The sequence below is a fragment of the Peromyscus californicus genome, unplaced genomic scaffold (assembly GCF_007827085.1).
Source record: "Peromyscus californicus insignis strain IS unplaced genomic scaffold, ASM782708v3 Scaffold_17__1_contigs__length_78620276, whole genome shotgun sequence".
Classification (NCBI taxonomy): Eukaryota; Metazoa; Chordata; class Mammalia; order Rodentia; family Cricetidae; genus Peromyscus; species Peromyscus californicus.
This window is the reverse complement of record NW_026294469.1, coordinates 50506388-50528988: the sequence shown is the minus strand read 5'-3', so window position 1 is coordinate 50528988 and position 22601 is coordinate 50506388. Positions and strand designations below refer to the sequence as shown.

Genomic DNA, 22601 nt, shown 5'->3' with positions numbered 1-22601 from the left:
AAGGAGGAGGAAGAGGAGGATAATTAAGCATTGCCAATGCCTGATATAAAGAAAATATTTGGGACAAATTGGAATCTAGGGCTGAGCCTGTAGCTCAGTGGTAGAAGATTCGCTTGGCATTTATGAGGCCCTGGGTTCAATCCTTGGCATCACGAAAAGGAACTACATAGGAGTAACTGGCAAGCACACATCAAAGCAAAAGCAGAGGAATGTGGTGTCCCCATGGGCTTTGCAAAGCCCCAGCCCCTCTAGGAATGAAGGCCATGCGCATGTGCAGGGCTGCGCATGTTGAGAAACTCCTGAGAGTGGTCCTGGTTAATACAGTAACCACGGTCCTCGGGAATCCACTGAGAAAGTAAATGCAAGGGAGGAAATAAAGCGGTGCTCTATAAAATACTTACTTACCATGAAATATAGCAGTAACGGAGGGATGAAAGTTGAAAAGGCTATGAGACAAACAAAAAACAAGCAGCAAAATGATAAAATGGCGTCTAAAGCCTACCTTTGGGTGATTACTTAACTATGACTGAGTTCAATACTTCAAAAATCGACACTGGCAGAACACATATTTAAATGCCTGAAGTGTCGACTCAAAGACACATTAGAAGCCAAAAGTATGTAAAAATACACACCCCGCAACAGTTACAGAGGGAGGCACTGATAAAAGCAACAAAATTATCACTAGAAACAATGTCAGTCATTTTGTCCTGATAAGACAGTCAACAGAACCGGAAACACACTTATTACAAGTGTGTGTGTGACGGAGTCCAAAATGACATGTAGACCAACCTAACAGAACTGAAGAGGAACTAGACAACTCAGCAAAAACATGACTGGATATATTAATAACCCCATGTTCAATAATAGATAAGACAGCTAGACACGGGATAAGGTTTTTCTCTAGAGAACGCTGTGAACAATGGTTCACCAGTCAATTGGCTGACTCTGATGAAATGGACAAATTCCTAGAAAGACCAAAAAAAAAAAAAAAAGCTGCTCAAAATAAAGAGAAAATTGAAACATACCTTGCCAAGTACCTGAGCAAAATATTTAAGGGAGGAGAGATCTATTCCAGCTCCCCCTTTCAAAAGTCATGGCGCAATGTGATGGGGAGAAAGTGGTTCACATCACAGGATACAGGAAGCAGAAGACAGGGAGCCCGCACAGGTCGGCTCTTCTTCCCCCTGTATTTCACCTGGGCCACCAGCCTATGGGATGGCGCCATCTGCATTCGTGGTGGGTATTTATTGCTTAGTTACATCTCTCTGGAATTCCTTCTCCAGTCCACCCAGAGGTGTGCTTTCCTAATCACCTATAAAGTGTTAATGGAGCTTGACCATCATAAAGAGCAGACAAGTTCATTGCATGAGGCAATCAAGACAGCAAGATTGGGAGAAAATGTCTGCAATACACATGTCTGATGAGAGACTCGGGTCCAGAATACATGAAGTCTTACAGTCAACAATAAAAAGGCAAAGGGCCTGATTCTAAAACAGACAAGTGACTTGGGAAAATATTTCTCCAAAAAGAATATATAACGCCCATGAAACAATGTTCAACATCTTTAGTCACTATGGAAATGCAGATTTAAACCACAATGGAAAAAAAATGAGATTCCATCCCACCCCACTAGGAGGGCGAAAATGAAATGCATACAATAGTAAATATAGTGAGGGTCTGGGAGCAGTGAGGTCATCACACATTAGTCATAGGGATGTCAAATGATACAACCTCTTTGGGAAAAGACTGTAGTTCTCCAAACATTTAAACATAAAGGTATGAACTCCTTATAATTCTGTAATCCCACTCCTAGGTACATACTCAAGAGAACTACAACCCCAAGTTCACTTGTTCATGAACGTCCATTATGCACCATAGCCACAACATGGAAACAACCTACATATCCATCAACTCAAGAATGATATAAACAAATATGGCATAGCCGTAGAATATTGTTCTGCAATAAAAATAATGAATGGTGGGCCAGCAAGATGCTTCAGCAGATAAAGGCTCTTGTTACCAAGCCTGACATGAATGAGTCTTGGAAACATCATATTAATTGAAATAACCAGTCACAAAAATGATCCCATTGGTAGTTAGTGTCAACAGGGATACACAGCAGGTCTGTGATTTCCAGTGCAGGATGAGAATTGGGGAATAGGAAGTCCTGCTGCTGATGGTTTCCAGGTTTGGAGGAGGAGGTCCTGAAGATGATTGGCAGTTTGGTAGCAATGAAACTTAGCATAGCTACATGAAAAAGCAAACACTAGAGTGTATGTTGAGCTGCAAATTAAATTGTAAAGGCTCAGTTGTATTGCACGTGATTAAATGTCAATGATGCTGTTATCAAGAATTCCTGCATGATAATATCTGCTTGAATACCTGTAAGAGTCACACAGACTCTCACACAGTGGAGGCTGTATTGGATAGTTTGTTTGGATTTTTTTTTCCTAACTACGGGACTCCCCAGCATTTACCATAGTATCTGGCCCATCAGAAAGGCTCCCATGGTGGAATATGCTAACTCCAAGACAGACTCCTATCACTGAGACGGGGAAGTGGACCTGGGGTCCCATCACTAACCAAGAAGCTATCTGCAAATGATACCCACTGGTAAGAAGACAATCACTTTTCTCCAACGGAGTCACACTGGGTATATTAACTTCAGGGCAGGCCCTAGGCCCAGCCGTAGTTGGACAGCACAAAGCAAACTCATTGTTTGCTTTGTTTTGTTTTTGTTGTTGGTGGTGGGGTTTTATTATTATTATTACTGGATTCTGTTTCATTTTGCTTTGTTTTGGCATTTTTTGAGTCATTGGTCTTTCACTTGTTTGTTTTGATTTTTCATTTTCACTGGGGATTTTTTTTTCATTAGTTTTGTTTGTTTGTTTGGATTTTTTTTTTTTTATTTTTAGACAGAGAAAAAAGAACATAAAATTGGGTAGTAGGGAGGTGGAAAGAATCTGGGAGGAAAAACATGATCAAAACATATAGTATGAAAATCTTTTTCAATAAAACAGATCTTAGCCTCAAAAATGCTGGCTCGGCATTTCATAGTGATACTTTTTTAAAAATGCAAGCAAAAAGTATACTGCATTGTATAATAGACCTTTTACCATAATCTTACATATACAATTAAGCTGTATGTGTATTATATTTAATATATCTAGAACTTAGTATAGAGAATGGGATATATAATTTTTCATATGCATGAACTATTTATGGAGATTTTAAAAGTGTAAATAGCTACTTCTGGAGAACTTGGGGCATAGGAACTTACAAAGAAATCCTTGTTTTTTGGTGCATAATCTTCAATGCTGGTTTGATTATCTTTTTTTTAACTTTAAGTAATTATCTAATTTTAGGGAGAAAAATCTGCCATTGTATCCTAACTTGTATTCAATACTTGGTTCCTTGTTTGTGAGTACTCCTTAAGGAGGGGTCCATGCTGCTCTATACCTAATACTGCATAGGACAGGATCAAAAAGAGAATGTGGAATGGGAACCTGAATATCCATTGATGGCACTGACCACTAATCTTGTCACTAAACACTAGAAAGCTTGCCTCCATATTACAAGCCCCTTTTTTCCTTGCCCACGCTCTGAGCAATCCAGCCAGTGCCTCTCTTTGGCAATGAATCCCCAGCTCTCTTTCAACCCACAAAATGCAGGGAAGCATATAACATATCAACTGAGTTGATAACAACTCAGTTATCACTCAGCTGCCCACACAAGCACAGAGCAATTGCCTAGTTCTACGTTCGATACAACGTCTGCCTACAAGAACTCTGACCATACTTCGAGTGTTCCAGAACCCCCCAAAAACCTTAGGTCTCTGACTCCATGCCCCTGTATCTAAAAGGCCCACAGCTTTTAGAATCTGCCTCAAAAAATGAAGCCTCTTGGGAGGAACTAGGGATCTGGTAGTCCTTGGTATAGTGAGCTGGTCTCAGACTCAACTAGAAGGTTCCTGATTCAAACTGGTTGTACGAACATAGCAACCAAGACAGTAGCTTCTAAGGACATGTTACTAGGTCACAGCAGGACTTGGTTTCTAGATTCCTAATTCCAGCCATTTTTTCCAGTAGCTGCTATCTTCTTGTGGTCCCTACACCATATCTCTTCTGTATCTCCTGCATCATCTAAGAACAGTGATTCTCCTCTCTCTCTCTCTCTCTCTCTCTCTCTCTCTCTCTCTCTCTCTCTCTCTCTCTCTCTCTCTCTCTGTCTCTCTCTCCTCTCTTTCTCTCCTCTCTCTGTCTTTTTCTGTCTCTGTCTCTGTCTCTCTCTCACTCACTCTCTCTCTCTTCCTACATGCCTTTAGGATCTCAGTATTCTTGACAACTGACCCAGAGCTGAGAGCACAGGATGGCCAGTGGGAGCTGGGAACAGGAGTAATCTGAAACTGAAAATACACAGTCACATTTGGCATCCTTCCTTTAGTCATTTAAAATCTGACTTTCCTAAAGCCCAGTTCCCAGATGTCTACAACTATTCCATCTCAAAATTTCACGGAAAGCCATCTTTTGTGTCTGTCCAGAGGCATCCAGACTCCTAGGGTATGCAGGAATGGATGCAGGACAGGCTGGACAGGCCTTCCTTGGACACCACCCCATCCATGCTGCCTAGGTCAAAATTCTCTCCCTGGCACCAAAGGCAAAGGCACTAGGGAGCTCAGAAGACATCTGATTTTTGTAAGAGAAAGGGGAACAGAAATGAAATACAGTGAGCAGGGAGAAATACATAGAGAAAGAGTTCAGTTAGTTCAGTGCTTAACCACTGTCTGGTTGCCTACATACCCACAGTTACCATGGCACCCTTGCTGGCTGGTTTTACGTCCATTGACACAGTTAACAAAATGCCTCTACAAAACCAGTCTGTAGGCAAGCCTGTAGGGCATTTCTGATTTAGTGATTGATCAAAGAGAGCCCAGCTTGTTATGGGTGATGCCACTTCTGGTCTGGTGGTCCTGTGTTCTATAAGAAAGCGGGTTGAGCAAGCCAGGGGAAGCAGGCCAGTAAGCAATACTCCTCCATGGCCTCTGCATCAGCTCCTGCCTCCAGGTTGCTCTGTTTGAGTTCCCGTCCTGACTTCCTTCAATGATAGACTACAAAGTGGAAGTGGAAGCCAAGTAAGCCCTCCCCTCCCCAACTTGCGTTTGGTCATGGTGTTTCATCTCAGCAAGAGACCCTAACTATGGCAGTGCCTCTCCCCTCAAATGCCTCTCTGCTCATCCCTAGGAAACATCTCCACTGTATTTAGAAGCCATCCAGAATTACGAATGTAGCATTACAACACAATCTGTTACAAAGTGAAACGAAAGCTTTTAAGACCTCTGGCCGGGGGTGGGGGGTGGGGGGTAATGAAATGCATCAAGGCCTGTTAGAGACAGGGCTGCAGGCTGCCCACCAGTAAAGGAGAATCCTGGCGGCCCTGGACCCAGGAAAGAAAAGAACTCGAGCAAGCAGGTGGCATGGTGTGTGGGTGGGGAGACTGAGTATCAGTGGTCTAAAGGACGCTTGGATATATAATGAACATACTTTTGCAAAACTGAGGGTTGTTCAGAAGGTACCAAGAAGTCAACCACAAAATACAGTGCTAATATACAGTTTTCCCACACAACGAGGTGCCAAGTCCACCCTTCCACTACCACGTGGTCATTCTGAGGCTTGGTGAAAGTAGACGCGACTGCCTGAGTCCCAGTTCCATTTTAAAGATGAGATCCTAATCCAGCATTTTTTTTTTTACCATAAAATTTTACACCCTGCTTCATGACACTTATTTACTTTGTGTCCTTTCTGGAATCGCAGTTGTCTTCAAGTAGTGAAGACCCCTGAAGGGGCTGTGGTCCTCAGTCTAACTGCCCCCTTTGAATCATGCACTCTCAGCCAGTCACAGGACACCTTGTTTTGGAAACACACAAGTAAGACTGACATAGTAATCATTACAAACCCTGTCTGTATTTCAGGGACTCTGACTCATTCATTTCTCACGGTGGTACTGTAAGATAAATGCCATTATCATCCTCATCTGACTGAAGAGGAAACAGAGGTATAACGTGTCCAAGGCCACAGAACTTCCAGCTGATAGATAGTGATGCATGGTTGCTGCAAGACCCACGGTTTTCCATCACAATATCCATGTACCACAAGCATTTGGGCTTGGCGTCTTGAGAGAAAGAACACCATTTCTCCCTAAGGCAGGGACTCACCTGGATGTATTTAGGTTCCGATAAAGCTGCCCGAGGGACTCCAGTAATTGTCCCTCCATCTCCCGGTCCCTGAGTTGCTGAGCCAGAGCCAGCCAGTGTTCATGATATGTAATGCATGCATCAGGGTTTGGGGACACGGAGCTGTAGAAATGGCAGAGGGATTTGGTGACCTGAAGCTGACCTGAACATAAAGCAGGGACATGAATGAGACATGGACAAAGCATGTACCAATACTTTTTTCCAATGCTCCCAGCAATATGGGACATACTCACTGTTCAAGTGTTGATGCCTTAAGCCAAACAGCAATGCCATTTCATAACAAAGGCGGCTATGGACCAGCTGGTGCCCAGACACCAGAGCTTGGCCCAACCAGAGCAACACTTGTATCAATTCCATGTCTGTCTCCTTGTTGGCTTGGAGTTCAGAATACAACCGGACAGCCTGCCGAAGATAACCTCTGGCTGACTGCTGCATGCAGGACTTGAGGCTCAAGTGGCCAAGATTGGCCATAGATACGGCCTGGTTCCGCACGTTCCCCATCTCGCGAGCTCTGATCAAAGCTCGCAGATAGTTCTTGGCTGCCCTTCTTGTCCGGCCTTCATCTTGAAATGCAAGTCCCAGGAGGTTATGGACCACTCCTCTCTGGGTCATACACTCTGTCTCCCTCAAGGAACACAGTAGCGGTTCAAGGATCTCCAGAGCTTTCTTGGCCTGCCTGGCTAAGAGATAAGCCCAGGCCAGACAGAGAGAGGATTCAAAGGCTTCTTGCTCCCCCAGTAGCTTCCCTAAGGCCTGGGCTTGGCTCAGGTAGTAGACAGAACCATCGGGAGACCTGTGCTGGAGGTACATTTTGGACAGGATGAGACACAAGGTCCTCTGAGTGCTCAGGTCCATCTGCTCTTCACAGACAGCCAAGGCCTGCCTGAGGGTTGGGCAGGCCAGTGCAGAAACTTCACCCCAGCTTGAGGAAGGAACACCAAGGATCTTAGTGGCATTCTGGAGGACCAAATAGGCCTGCCAAATGGAAATAGACATCCCCCGGGCACTCTGGGGACCACGTTTCTGAACAGAGGCCACTGCAAGATGTGGAAGATATTTCTTGTCATACAGAAAACTCAACATGGTGGCTGTAGCCTCCGAGGCAGGAGGGTATCCAGAAAGGAGCTGCAGACGCTCAGCAAATGGCAGAACTTCCTCGTGTCGGCCAAGGCTCAGAAGCAATCGGACGGCCAGGAAGCAGGACCTGGCCTCCAGAGGACCACTCCCCATCACAATCCCTTGGCGTAGTACATAGGCCACCACATCCAGCTCATTCTTGGCCGTGAACTCACGGTCAGGCAGGCAGGCTAGCAGAGTACCTGCCTTTTCAAGCAAGGTGGAGCCTTTATGTCTCAGCCTCTGCCTCAAATAGATCGCTGCCAAATTGATATACAGAGCAGACACGAGGCAAAGGTCCTCAAACGCCCCATCAAGGACTTGGATGGCCTCCTCAAAGTATACCCTGGCCTGGGAAAGTTTTGTCTTCCTGATGCTTAGCCGGCCCAGGAGGAAGCAGAGCCGGGCATGCGCCCACGTCATGCGGCTCATCTTGGCCCACTTTCTTGAGGTCTCTAGGTAGGCCACTAGCTCATCCTCCTCAGAGAAGCTGTAAAAGGAGGAAGTAAGGAAAGAGAAGGAGAGATCATAGAGGCTCTTAAAGTGGTCAGTGTAGCCTTCATGATCCAGAAAAGCCAAGATGGGGGCAAAGTGCTCCCTCTCATCCTCTTCTAGACTAGTGCTCAGGTCCATGAACAGTTCCGGGTCACCGAGGTCATCAGGCTCTGGAAGGTGATAGCTGTCTGAGGAGGCTGATAGGAGCTCTTCCTCGAGGCTGGAGTCCATAGAACTGCTGGAACGCCTGGAGCCCAGGGTCTGCCGCTCCTCCCAGGTCCCACCAGACCTGGCCTCCTTGAAGCCCTCAGGCAGAGATGCTGTAAGGACAGGCAGAGTTGAGCATCCCTGAGTGTCTGCAACTAGGGCAGTTCAGCTCCTGGCAAGAGAATAGACGAGCTGACCTGAGGACAAGAGGTCGGGCTCAGCACGATCACTACTCACCGCTCAGATCACTCTGAAGACTCCGGATGGATTCGAACTCACCTAGGTAGAGATGAAGGACAGGCCTAGTGTTAGGTCAGAACACGTCACCATGCCGATGACCCCTGAGGAGCTTTTGAGTTGAAGTAAGGCTAGGAATGGGCAGTCTTGACCCCCTCAACATGAGCTTCAGGGTTTCTATCATCCTGTGTAACTCACACACTTTACAGCAGGGGCAGGTCAGAGAAGACAATGTGGAAACATTGTGAGCATGGAGCTGTGTTAAAACCCTCTCAAGAGGTGCAAGGCCTAAACCTCTCAGTTGCTTCATAGCAGAGCTAGAGAGAACTATAATCACAGGGCACTTCTAACATGCTATGCTACAGGGTATCACTCCTACTTCCTTTCCTCTCTCCCTCCCCTTCCTGCTTCCTTCCTGCTCTCCCTCCCCTTCCTGCTCCTTTACTCCGTTCACTCATCATCCACCCATTTGATGGACAGGAGTTCTGTGTGCAGTAAAAAGTACCAAGACTGGGGGCCATAAATGTTCATGTTTGAAGGAACAAAAATACTTCTGAAGCCCCAGTTTTGTTCCCTCAAGTAACTTGATGGAATATGCTACATGGTTTTAGATCTTTTGACTTAGAGCTAGTCATAGGTGTAGGTAGAGAATCAAGTATATCTCAAGCCAAGGAGGACAGTAGAAATGGTAACTACAGATTGGAGGCTCACACGGAAACACAAGGAGTCGGCCCAAGTCCCAGGACTGATGTGATCACACAGGTGAAGTATTCAAAGGGAAAAGAGAACAAGATGGAGGAAGGGGTGTGTTAATACGCATGTCAATTATTTCCAGAAAGAAACAAAACAAAACAAAAGCAGAGAGAGCTGAGAGAATCATAAAGGCCGAGTGACTTATACTGCAGCTGCACAATGTCACAAAAGTGGGAAAAAAAAAAAAACTAGGCAAGAACCAAGAAGATGCGTGGAGCCCAGTCAAGGGAAGCATGTTCTTAACTCAGGAGCCCCCCACTAACGGACCTGTGGAGGTCAAAGCCACACAACCCTCAGAACAGCCACTGCTAGAGGGAAGAATCCACTTTTCCTGGGAAAGCAGCAGCAGTGGGGTCCCCACGCCTTGAATCAGTGAACTCTGGACCAGTAGCCCCTCATCAAGCCCCACCTCTGCCTGCTCTCCTGTGGGGAGAGCTTCCAGGATTGCCATGTCAGACACTCCAACGTGCAACTTAGAAAGGGTGAAAGGCCTGCAGCAGAAGCTGGAAGAGCTGAGGAGTTTGCCTCACAAAGCTGTTTGCGTACCCTGGCCTCTCCAGTGCTGAAAGACACATGCCCATTTCATGTGGCCGTTTCTCTCGGGGACCAGATCACTGAAAGCCTGTGTTGTACTCATCACAAGGCGGGAGCAGACTCAGAGAATCACTCCTTCCCCAAGGCATCAGCCCTAAAACAGCTGGCATTTACTAGTAGTGCGGTTCCCCTTCTGGTTGCCTTGAGGCCGGGGTCAACACAACCATAAGGCATAGCCCACAGCCAGCAAAGTTGATTCCTGGTCTTTAAAAACAAGAAGTGGCATGCTTCTTGGGACCTGTTTGGGGATCTCCCAGTCAATGGGCCAACAGGAAACATATCTTTGATCCAAGTCTATTACCAATCACTGCTCCCCTCCCGGCTCCCAGAGCACACTGGTCCTTGATGTTCAGAGCTCTGCTTCCCCCACCAGGAAGTGCTCAGGGCTCCAGCTCCCAGGCTGAGCCCAGCAGATCTGCTACAGTGAGAAAGCTTTGCTAGGACTGAGTGCCAATATATAGGCTTTGTATTCCTCACAAAGGCTCCCTATACACAGGGAAAGTCTCCAAGTCCCTCTCTTCCTGGAAACTGGCCTGAGAGTCCCTTATGAAGAATCTCCGGCTAGTCCCATGAAATGACAACCATCTAATTTGGCCACATAGACGCAGGCATACCACTATCACTGAGAGATTGGAGAAAAAAGAACCTTCTCTCAGCTTTATTAGTGAGAGTACCTCTACTCCTTCACATAAAGCAGTGGGTCTTTCCCATCATAAGGAAACTGTTAGCGTTCATTCATTCATTCATTCAACTTTGCCAAAAACTATGCTAGGCAAGATAGATCAACTCCTGAGACTGATTTATTCATCCAACAACTCAGGGTCATCTTATATCTTGGGTAGTGTGTTGAAATGGGCTGCCCTGGCTTGTAGTTATCCTGGCTCATGTACTAATAGTCTTGGGCCTCAGGTTCCTAATCCGTAAAATAAGGGGAGAAATTGTCTCTGAGATCAATTTCCAGTTATTTGTATGATTTGTGAATTGGTACCTAGTCAGCCCTGTGACCTTTAGCCATGACTCGGGAAGTTCTTGCTTTCCTTGGGATGAAAGGCCCATACAGCTGACCACCCATGGTAAAGGCAAGTTGGTTTTATCATGTGTCACAGTTGCTGGATAACACTATGTGTGCAATCCAGAGACACCTGAAATCTGCAGGGACTGCTGATCAAGCATGAACCGGGCCATCAAGTGAATAATGATTGCGGCCCCAAATTCCTAGACAGTGTTAGAAGGTAGAGAGAGTCTCTTTCTGACTATGGGCTCTTTAGGAGCCTGGGCTTTCTCTGGGGTCTGAGGAGCAACACTCACTAAGCCGGTAGACAGAAGCGATGTCAGTGTGAGCAAGTGCATGTAGAAAGCCGGAACACTCAGCCTTCCTGTCACCTCCCGGGGCCCAGAGAGAACATCTTTCCTCATCACTGAAAAAGGCAGCGTTCTTGCTCCTGGATGGGGCAGAAGACAGACACAGGTTAGCGCTGGGCTTCAGACTCCCCATCTTCCTCTCTCCATACAAGGACATAGTAAAGCTTAGAGAAGCGGGCTTGTCCAGGGTTGCCTTCAATTCCTCACTGTTGCGATCTGTGCAAGAGAAGAAAGGGAAGTTGTATGGTAGTAAGTGGGTCAAGGGGAGGTGGAAACACCCTTCTATTAAAATTCCATCTCCCAGCCCGGGGGTGGTGGTGCACACCTTTAATCCCAGCACTCGGGAGGCAGAGCCAGCCGGATCTCTGTGAGTTCCAGGCCAGCCTGGTCTACAGCAAGATCCAGGACAGGCACCAAAACTACACAGAGAAACCCTGTCTCTTAAAAAAAAAAAAATCCATCTCCTCAGGGAAAGAAAGTCCTGTCCCTCAAATCCCAGTAGCATCAGTTTGCAACAGGAGCCACAGGAACTGGAGCCTCAATGGTCAGGATTTAAAGAAACCATACGAAGTTCCTTTCTCCTTAGCTTATTTTCAGGAAGTCAGGGGCAAACGGTACCTGTCCTAGAAGAACAGGAAAGAAAGCCCCTCTGTGATCAGAAGCGACCCAGATTTGATTCCCCGACACAGAACGTTACTATGCTACTATGCGACACTAAGAAAGGAAAGGAATTACTGAGGGACAGAAAGTGAGTAGAGGGAGCATGGGGGGCGGGGCGGGGGAGGGGCGGGGGAGGGGCGGGGGGCGGGGCTGAAACAAATCATAAACGAAAGAGTCTTTGAGCACCACGCGGCCTGTGTGCAACCTACCTGTGAGGTCTCCTTTGCTTGTTAGAGGTTATTTTGAAAACTCCAAACGCCTGGCAAAGCACACCCAGTATTTACCTGCAAGCTGGTGTGTGAGCTTACCCCTGTAACCCCAGCACTCCTTGGGAGGCTGAGACAGAGGAATGCTTTGAACTCAAGGTCACACTGGACTACCTAGTGAGTTCTAGACCAGCCAGCCTGGGCTACAGAGTGACTGAGGCAGGAGAGTAAGGCGGAGAGAGAGGTCAGGAAAGCCTTGGGGAAAAGCAGCAAAACTAATACAAGAGAGGGGGAAAAAAAAAAAAAAACTGGTGATGAGGAAAGCCAGACACCCTCACTCACATACCTCACACCCCACACTGCTGTGGGATGGTCTGTATGTCAAATTGCTCTGATTGGTCAATAAATAAATCACTGATTGGCCAGTGGCCAGGCAGGAAGTATAGGCGGGACAAGGAGGAGAATAAAGCTGGGAAGTGGAAGGCTGAGTCAGAGAGTCACTGCCAGCCGCCACCATGACAAACAGCATGTGAAGATGCCGGTAAGCCACGAGCCATGTGGCAAGGTACAGACTTATGGAAATGGATTAATTTAAGCTGTAAGAACAGTTAGCAAGAAGCCTGCCATGGCCATACAGTTTGTAACCAATATAAGTCTCCGTGTTTACTTGCTCGGGTCTGAGCGGCTGTGGGACTGGCAGGTGAGAGAGATTTGTCCTGACTGTGGGCCAGGCAGGAAAACTCTAGCTACACCACACCCTCAGCCAAGGCCAGCTAGAACTGGCTGGAGCCACTGTTGCAGGTACAGAGGCACACTCCAGAGTGTCTGAAGGTGACCAACCTGTGGTTCATTATAAACTTCATGTTAACAGACAGCCCACCCTGTTCAAATGACTCCCCCAAATATATACTACTGGGATGTAAAAGCCCCATTCTTTGTATCAATGACACTATCAGCTTCTAAAAATTTCCCCCTGCTCTGGCCGTCTTCCAACCTTGAAAGCATCTTTCTCCTTCTGCTACCATCCACTGCATGCACCTGTTCAGTTCCTTGTTCTAACCTAAAAAATCTCAGCAAGATGCCCCCTGAGCCCCAATGTCCACAGATATCATTGTGTCTAAACAGAACACAAAACACCGCAAATATATACATCAGGTTCAGTACCAAACAATTTAAAACCAAATCCTTCAAAATCCAAAAATTCACAGCAGTTAATACATTTGAAGGGCGCTCCTACATTGTTATTTAATCTCCACAATTGCTCTTTAGGCAGGGACTATTCTTATCCCCACTTACAGATTAAAAAACAAAAAACAGCCGGGTGGTGGTGGCACATGCCTTTAATCCCAGCACTAGGGAGGCAGAGGCAGGAGGATCTCTGTGAGTTCAAGGCCAGCCTGGTCTACAAAGTGAGTTCCAGGAAAGGCGCAAAACTACAGAGAAACCCTGTCTCGAAAAAACAAAAAAAACAAAAAACAGCTTACAGATTAAAAGGAGTTGGTAATCGGGAAGTAAGAGAGCCTCTCTAGTCAGGGCAGGGATCTAGAGGGGCTGTGATGGGTTGCTGTGATGGTCCCTTGCTGTCTGTCCCCATAGCCCAGGAAAGAACAGCTCAAGGTCACTCCTCTCCTTCCTGGCAGACATGCAGTAGAGTTCCATGCTGACACCTGGTCCACAGTTCTTCTCCCACAGGTGTGAGCCCCATCCCTGGCCTGGAGTCCCAGCGCTCAGGAGGTAGACGCAGGTGACTCTCTGTGAGTTCAAAGCCAAACTGGTCCACAAAGTGAGTTCCAGGACAACCAAGGCTGTTACCCAGAGAAACCCTGTCTCAAAAAAACCACCAAAAGAAACAAAAAAGGAAAAGAAAACATTTGGGGGGCTGGAGAGATAGCTGACTGGTTAAGAGCACTGGCTCTTCTTCCTGAGGAGCCAGGATCAATTCCCAGCACACACATGTCAGCTCACAACTGTCTGTAACTCCAGTTCCAGGGGATCTGACACCTTCACACAGACATACATGCAGGCAAATACCAATGTATGTAAAATAATAAATAAATCATTAAAAAATAAAAATAAATAAAATTTAAAATATATGTTATATATGTGTGTTTATATATTGTATATGTTTATATGTTTGTATATGTGTGTGTATATATATATATACATGTGTGTGTATTATATGCACATACACATATATAAACCCAAGTTTTTTTAGAAGCCTTAAACATTACAACATATTCTGAATTTGCCTGATCATTTGCTATTCGTAACGACTCTCTTTGCTAATTGTTTTTAATCCATGTTTGCTGATGAATATGACTCAGGAGCATGTTCAGAATTGTACAGTTGGAGGGTGGTAAAGGCAAGAGTGAAAGTGGTGTCTTGTCCATCAGCACCCATGTCCATTGCCTCCGAGCTGATCTGCCAGCACCCTGACTTCCAGGAGTCTAAAGAGGATCCAAGAAACAGGGTGAGCTACATATTGTGGATTTCTAAACACAAAAACAGAGCTAGTGAACACAGCAAAGCAACCCACAACATGGCATGTGCTCCAAGGCTACTCTACCCTATACACACTCAAACCTGGAAGACACATGAAAAAGAAAAATGCCTTAACAACCCCTTAAAGTTTAAAAGAGGAAGGGGAATCTCAGGGATGCAGCACAAAAGGATGAGAAGTGAGAGTAGATGCCACAGAGATTCTAGTAGTTTAGCTGGGTTGTAATCACCCACCCGGGACGGGAAACTTGATCTTGAGCCTGTGTGTAAGAGGGAGTTGGACATAAGATCTTTCATAAAGCCCACAGTCTAGAAAGGCAGCAGCTTCTGTACAGAGGGCTGCAACATGTCTGGCCTGCCAGTCTGGCCACACCTCTCATCTCTGTGAGTCCTGGTCAGGCCCCAGTGCCTCCACCATTGGAGTGAGCAGGAGCCCAGCTTACACTGTGCCGCGCAGGTACCACAGAGAATGCAACGTTACAGGACCTGGACCGAGAGCTCCTCGGATTTCAGGAGCAGCAAAGGCAAAGATGCCTCTTGGCAAGGAGGTTCTCTTTGCTGCAGTATCCATGCAAGGTCCATCTTTTAAAACGCTGAAAACAGTTCACACACACGCACACAAAAATGCAGACCAAGAAATGTAAATTATGAAAGAAAACCAAGCGGAATCCCAAAGAAGTCAATGAATCCTGCAAAATTGGAAGCAGCAGTCATCTGAAGACTGACTGACCATAAACCTGGTTAAAACAAAGAGACAAGAAATCAAGAGGGGCTACTGTGAAAGGCTGGATGGTTTTCAGAGCTGAGGAAAATGCAGCTCTACAAATGGAAAGCAGAGTCACGGACATCAAGAATGATAAAGTTGTATGAGTTGTATGGCAAGTTCAGTGGTAGCAGAGGAGAAAGTTAGAAAAACTGAAGAACCCCCCAAAAAGAAAACCAACCTGGCTCAGCAAGATTGATGACAGAGTAAGTCCAACATGCCTCCACCAGGATTCCGGGAGAGAGGCTAAAAGATTGGGAGGGGCAATATTGAAAGGGAGAGTGACTGAGAAGTTTCCAGAATCGGAGAAAGACATGATGAGTCTTCAAACTGAAGAAGCACACCAAGTCCTGAGCAAAACAAATGAAAATAATGTTTTTAACAAGGAATCCATTTCTCATAGGTCTTTCCAAGTTATCCTTTTTTTTTTTTTTTTTTTGCTTATTCTTACTTTTGGGTTCAACTCTCCATAATTTAAGCATTCAATTTAATGACACAAAAGAAATATAAATGATGGCCGGGTAGGGGTGGTACATGCCTTTAATCCCAGCACCCCAGAGGCAGAGGCAGACAGATCTCCGAGTTCAAAAGCCAGCCTGGTCTACAGAGTGAGTTCAAGGTCAGCCAGGGCTATGTGGAGAAATTGCCTCAAAAAAACAAAACAAGCCGGGCGGTGGTGGCGCACGCCTTTAATCCCAGCACTCGGGAGGCAGAGCCAGGCGGATCTCTGTGAGTTCGAGGCCAGCCTGGACTACCAAGTGAGTTCCAGGAAAGGCGCAAAGCTACACAGAGAAACCCTGTCTCGAAAAACCAAAAAAAAACAAAAAAAAACAAAACAAAACAAAAAGAAAGAAAAAAAGAAAAGGAATATAAATGACAAGAACACATACGTCTGAAATAAAACGAAATACAGAACAAAATAATGAAGGCAAATGTTATAACCAATAGTACAGAAAGCAGAGACAGCCAGCAAAGGAAAACATGGTTCTCTGAAAACCCTAATGACATAGACAAAGCCCCAGCACGATGTGCTTGTATTCTTTTCTTGTTAGTTCCCCCCACACACATCCTTTGAAGATGTTATTCTATGCCTAGATAAATTATCATCGGAGAGTATTTAATCCAAACAAGGGCTGAGGACTGGCGGGGCTTGCAAGCTGTGGGATGGCACTGGAAGGAACTGCCAGAGTGAGCTTTGCAGACACAGGGGCTAGCCTGCTATCGACACCTAATGGGCACCATTCACGTCTCGGTGAAACTATAAAGGATCAAGTTCTAAGATTAAAAAAAAAAAAAGACTTCCTACCTATGAAGAAATGGCCAACAGCATAATGTCAATCAGCAAAAGTAGATGTCATGAGAAATAGAATCATAAACAGAAAAGCTGTAAAGAGTAAAAGAGACAATGCAACAAAAGATATAAATTTAAAACTATGAAATTCTGAGCTTTCTCCTACTCTCTTTTTGCTGGTTCTGAGCAGCTGGCTTATTAATCTTGCTTACTTTCTTTCGTTTGATATCTGGGTGCATTTCCTGTTGGTTGCACTTTGTTAAAATGAACTATACCACAATGGGGACATAATGTTTACTAAAAAAAGTCCCTGTGCTTGCTATGTGAGACACCTGTCCCCTTGTTCAGGGAAGCTGTGGAGACCCCACCCCCACCCAGTGAGCTCTCACTAGTGTCCAGTCTGCAAAGAGAAAGGTCTTCATGGAAGAAAATGTTCCTTCATGTTTCCAAGCAAAGCCATGGTCAAGCAAGGCTTTGACTTATCCTCAAATAGATGAAGAGTTGGTGAGAAAGGTTCAGAAGAGCCAGAGGCTCTGCCCAAGCCCAGGTGACCCTTGAGGACCAGATCCTCAGCTGGATTTGACAGCAAAATGTAAAGTGGTTAATTTTGGCCACCTGCATGCTCTTAAACACTCAACAGGAAAGTATAACCAAAGATTAAAGTGATTGGTCTGTTTCCTTCCTGAGGAACAATCCAAGGGGCCACACTCACCAGATGTTAGGCAGGCTTAACTCAATATGAGATATCATTTAGGCAATTATTTATCACTAATGATTTTTTTAAGACAGGGTCTCACTATGTAGCTCTAGCCATCCTAGAACCTGCTTTGTAGACCACACTGGCCTCAAACTCACAGAGATCCACCTGCCTCTGCCCCATGATTTTGGCTCAATTCAATCAAGAAAGACAAGCCCATTATTTTAACCTACAAATTAAATGATGGCTAAATTATTTCTTCTTCTTCTCCTTCTCCTTCTCCTTCTCCTTCTTCTTCTTCTTCTTCTTCTTCTTCTTCTTCTTCTTCTTCATCTTCTTCTTCTCCTCCTCCTCCTCCTCCTCCTCCTCTTTCTCCCTCCCCCTCCTCAGCCATCTGGGAGGGATCTCACACTGTGATTCTAGCCATTCCAACAGCTATCAAAGTGCCTGAAATCATCCTGAGTTCATCCATCACTCTCAAGTCCAATCTTGGAAGCAAAAAAAAAAAAAAAAGAGGCCGATTGATGGATGCTCTTATGAGCCCATCAAGACATTCTAATGTTCTTATATTTAAATAATTTCAAAAGTAACCTGTGCTCTGGCTTCCCCTGGATCCATATCCAGGACTTGTAATGCTCATAACTCTTAACTTCTTTCTCACATCTGTTTTCGGGCACCAATCAAAGACTTCCTTTGCTCCCCACATCTGACAGTTATCCAAATAAAGCAACTGATGCATTTTCTGTATCTTTTAGATATTCCCACTGGATGGGGTACCCCAACCGCTACACCTGACACCCACATTCAGCTGGGAAAAACCAGGTCAGTCATCAACAGAATTCCATAACGGCAATTGGGGTTCCCTCAAGGGGAGTGGTAAGAACAGGAACTAGAAATTGGCCAACTTGCCTAAATGGGTAAAAAAATCCCAAAGAAAAGTAACCAGTTTCTTTCCCGGCTAAAATCCAGCAGTGTCTGTGGGCCTCTTGACAATGTCATTCTTGCTAGAGGCTGGAGATGCCAGAATTGTTTGGGGGTACTAATCCTTGACCTGGTTTCTAAGTGATTTTAGGGTTATTAATTCAGAGTATGGAATGTTAGAGTAGCAATAAAGGCCCATTAAGAAAAATCTTCTGAGCCGGGCAGTGGTGGCACATGCCTTTAATCCCAGTGCTCGGGAGGCAGAGCCAGGAGGATCTCTGTGAGTTTGAGGCCAGCCTGGTCTACAGAGCGAGATCCAGGACAGGCACCAAAACTACACGGAGAAACCCTGTCTCAAAAAACCAAAAAGCAAAAACCAAAAAAAAAAAAACTTCTGGATGCTGCAGAGTTGGCTCAGCCATTAAGAGCACTCAATGCTTCTCCAGGTGGCCAGGTTTGATTCCTACCACCCATAAGGTGGATCACAACCATCTGTAACTCTAGCTCCAGGAGATCCAATCCAATGCCATTTTCTGGCCCCTACAGACACCAGGCATGCACATGTTATATAGACATACATGCAGACAAAACACTCGTCCGCATAAAATAAAATCATAAAAATCAAAGATTAAAAAGAAAAGAAAAATTTCTGGTCAAAAGAATACAGCTTCTGGCCTAGCATTCCCGTTGGGCTAGGTCAATCCTCCGGCCAAGGGAGTACCCCAAAGAAGGCAGGTTCTGCTTAAGTCATGCTAAAGAGATAGGCAGAAGAATCCATCCTTTAATGAGATACTGTCCTTTTTCCTTCTCAGAATCCCCGCCCCTTATACAGAAGTGTACCATGGTTCGGCCATGTGGCTTCCTAAGTCTGCCCACCTTTTAAAACTATCCAGAAAAGTTTCACTTCTTTTCTTCTGTCTGTCTCTTTTCTAAGCATGCTTTCCCTTATGATTTGGGTTTCCTTCCTCTTTCTCCAAAGTCCCCCTCCCTTCCTTCCTCCTTGGGGCTGTTTGGCCACCATGGGTCTGACTTCCATGACGGCTTAAATCATACGGGTCCTCCTCACCCCCCATTCTATTCTCCTCCTCTGGGCAGCTGTTGAGATTTATAACTTGGGTTCCTTTTCTTACAAACGCAAATAAAATTGCTCTTGAGCTTTGGTAAATAAATAATAAATATAAAATAAAATCAATGCTTGCCTCAAGTATTACAGGCTGGTTTTCTAGTTGCCATTGCTGTGAACCCAAGTGGCTGGCATTAAAATACTGTAAAAAAAAAGGAAACTCATCAATTTGTTTCCTTGGACAAGCATGAGGCTTTGGCCATGTGTTTTGGCCATGTGTCTAAAGCACCAGTCAAAAATTATTTAGAAAACCATCCTGGGGAAATGTCACTCTCGGTACACAGACAATGGGGTATGAATACACACATATGCACAGACACATGCCCATACATATACCAACACCATAAAAACTCATACACACACACACACACACACAAAAAAAAAAAAAAAAAAAAAAAAAAAAAAAAAAAAAAAAACCTCGTATACATTCATGTTCGCACCCCTTATGGGACACTAGAAGAGTCTGGTTTAAGCGAACACTGCTGTCCTTCCCGTTACAAAGAAATGAACACAGGCTAAGAGCGACACCCTGTGGCATCAGCAGGCACACGGCACAGGGATAACACAGGAACCTCAGCAGTGTGCTGACTCTGAGGCCTGACTGCTTGGCTGTCACATCTCTGAACTATGACCTCCAAACTCAAAGTCCACCCTTACGGTGTTTCAGGGACATCTGCAATCCCAAGAGTGCTTCTAGGGATATAAGGATCCAGGGTCCCCCTACCTCTGCCCCTGCTCCCTGGTTCCTGAATCTCTTTCCCTTACCTACCCAATATGCAGCTTCTGATGCATTAGATCCCACAGGCGACCAGGGCACTGCCACATCCTCTGATGTGAAAGACGCTGTTCCTCGCTGTGCGAGGGGGCCCTTATAGCAAAGCACCAAATCAACTTAGTGAGCCTGAGTTGCCATTTGGGCAGGGTCTGAGTCACAGAAGTCCAAATATGATTTGTAAACTCTAATACCTACCTCTAACATAATATCCTAATATAATAACATCCTATAACAGCATCCTATTAAAACTGAACCTCCAAGATTACCATGCCTAATGGGGACAAAACTGCAGTAACGAAAGCCAAAATATCAAACACTGGCACACTGCAGCAGGCCTTGCATGCTCTGTGTGCATGCTCTTGTTTAAGCCCTTGATGATCCTATCAGGCAGTGCTAGGCTAGCATCACACACATTTTCAGATAAGACAACCGAGGGCCAGAAAAGTAACTCACTCCATGCAAAGTCGCAGAACTGGTTAGCTCATGAAGACACGGGATCCACTGGCTACAGATCTCTTTTGGCCAATCTGACTCAGAAATCTGAAAACCAGTAAGCTGATAACTATACCTCCAAATCGTTCCCCGATGTCAACCACAAAGCCTTCCCAACCAGCCTGCCTCACCCACCGACGCCGCCAATGGTGTTAACCGCCCAGCGTCTCCTGGCCAGCTCCTTCAGGGGCCATTTTGTCGTCTTTCTTCATCCTGCCTCAGCTGTAGAAATGGTTCTTCCCCCACTAAGCCTCTGCTCTTTTCCTTCTTTCTCCCTCTCGCCAGGACCTCCGTTACAGGATTCATGCACTTGACGCCAGGATTCTAGGGTTCTAGATACAGGGCTTTGGATTCAAGCCCTTTACCGGTGTGTGTGTCCCCGAGACTCCCCACCCCCTGCAGCAAAATAAAGGGGACACTCAGACGGGCGTCTTTCACCTGGCTGCCACCTTCTGTAACTGTCATGTCCCAAGCCCTTCTCAGAACATTTAGACGGAGCCTCTGGGGGCAGGACACAGATATCCCTATGTGCAAATCTCTCAGGTTCTTTAACTTCCTGTTGGTTGCTGCTCATCACCAGTGTCTCTTCCCCTTCCCCACTCCTCCTCTGGGATTCCAGCCTTAGCCTTGTCCCCGGACTCCCTCCTCCTGCTCAGTGCCCTATTGGTACATACCTCCCCCAAAGCCAGGCAGCACCCATCATCTCTCAGCCTCTGCAGACATTCAGACACTCGCCATCCCCTTAAGGTAAAGGGACCACCTACAGAGTCTCCCCACCTTCTGCCTCAGGGAAGGCCATGCCAGGTCTTGGCTACACTGGTGTTCTCCAGTTAATCTGTCCCCAAGAGGATGACTTGCTTTCCCATGATGTAAAGCTTAACTCAAAGGTTGCTTTTCTCATAGTAGTCCCCCCCACTCTCTCTCTGCTGTGCCTTCTTTTTATGTTTCCTATTTTTTATTTTAAATAAATATAATAACATCATTTCCCCCTTCCCTTTTCTCCCTCCAACCCCTCCCATATCCTCTGCCTCCTGCCCCTCCCATTTCCCCTGTCTAACTAACTCCCTCTCCTGAGAGCTCTGTTGACAGCCTTGTCCACTTTATAAATCCCTGCTGTCCTCTACCCCTCTCAAGGCGTCAAGGAGTGCCTTCCTTGTTTGAAGATTCAGATTTCACACTTCTGCATTGAAAAATAGCCTGTGTCCTCTCCCTGGAAAGGGCAGAACACAGAGGGAGTTTCTGCTCTCAATCTGCTCTCTTTGTTGACTCTTTTTCATGAGAGAAGGAAGCCTGGTATAAATACTGAAAGCATTAGACATTCCTTGTGTAGCCTTAGACATTCCTTATGTAGCCTTAGCTATTTTATGTAGCCTTAGATAGTTCTTATGTAGCCACAGGTATTCTTTTTTAGCCTTAGATATTCCTTATGTAGCCACAGATATCCCTTATGTAGCTGTAGCTATCTATCTATTCCTTATGTAGCCACATATATTCCTTACACAGCCACAGAATTCCTTATGTAGCTATAGATATTCCTTATGTGGCCATAGATATTCCTTATGTAGCCATAGAAATTCCATATGTAGCTATAGATATTCCTTTGAAAGCCTTAGATATTCTTTGTGGAAGTTTAGATATTCCCCACTGTGGGAAACTGTGGTTACAGTGTCTTCATGTGTGGAGGCAGTTTATTTTTTCCTTTGCACTTGCCCAAGCCAAACTTTCTGCTTTCCTATTTGGGTGGAAGCCCACCAAATAGACTGGGCAATACTACCCATCTCTGCCCTTCCCATACCCGGGAGGGAGGGGGGTTAGAACAGCTGGTCGCCTGCTGCTAATTCATCAGATGCGTAGGTCTGTTCCTCAGAACCAGCCCTTTCAGAATCAAGACAGATGGAGAAGGTGCCTCTGGTTCTCCTTGCCAGGGCTGACATCACACATTCAAGTTTTAACCTGAATACTAAGTGTGTAGACATCTCCAAGGGACCTGCCTCCCTGGCCTACAAGGGGAGAATGTCATTGAAAAAGCCAGTAATCTGCCACTCTCCGTCTATGTTCATCCTTTGACGAGGTCTTGTAATTGGTCACTGTGAGTGATGATACCCAAACCCTTACACTGCACCCCCTTTCTTGAGACTCTGCCTGTCTGTTTGAACACAG

At 45.6% G+C, this 22601-nt stretch overlaps 1 protein-coding gene across 3 annotated transcripts in view; it reads right to left on the bottom strand.

Annotated features, from left to right (window-relative positions):
• The window catches only part of Sh3tc2 (SH3 domain and tetratricopeptide repeats 2), a 56225-nt gene that overhangs the window by 15551 nt on the left and 18073 nt on the right, over positions 1-22601 (bottom strand). For all 3 annotated transcript variants that reach the window (XM_052742281.1, XM_052742282.1, XM_052742283.1), the window contains 4 exons: positions 10961-11094; positions 8306-8347; positions 6484-8181; positions 6212-6392 (listed from right to left, as the gene is read on the bottom strand). In XM_052742281.1, coding sequence (XP_052598241.1) covers positions 6212-6392; positions 6484-8181; positions 8306-8347; positions 10961-11094 — 2055 coding nt within the window. The remainder of the gene's footprint in view (positions 1-6211; positions 6393-6483; positions 8182-8305; positions 8348-10960; positions 11095-22601) is intronic.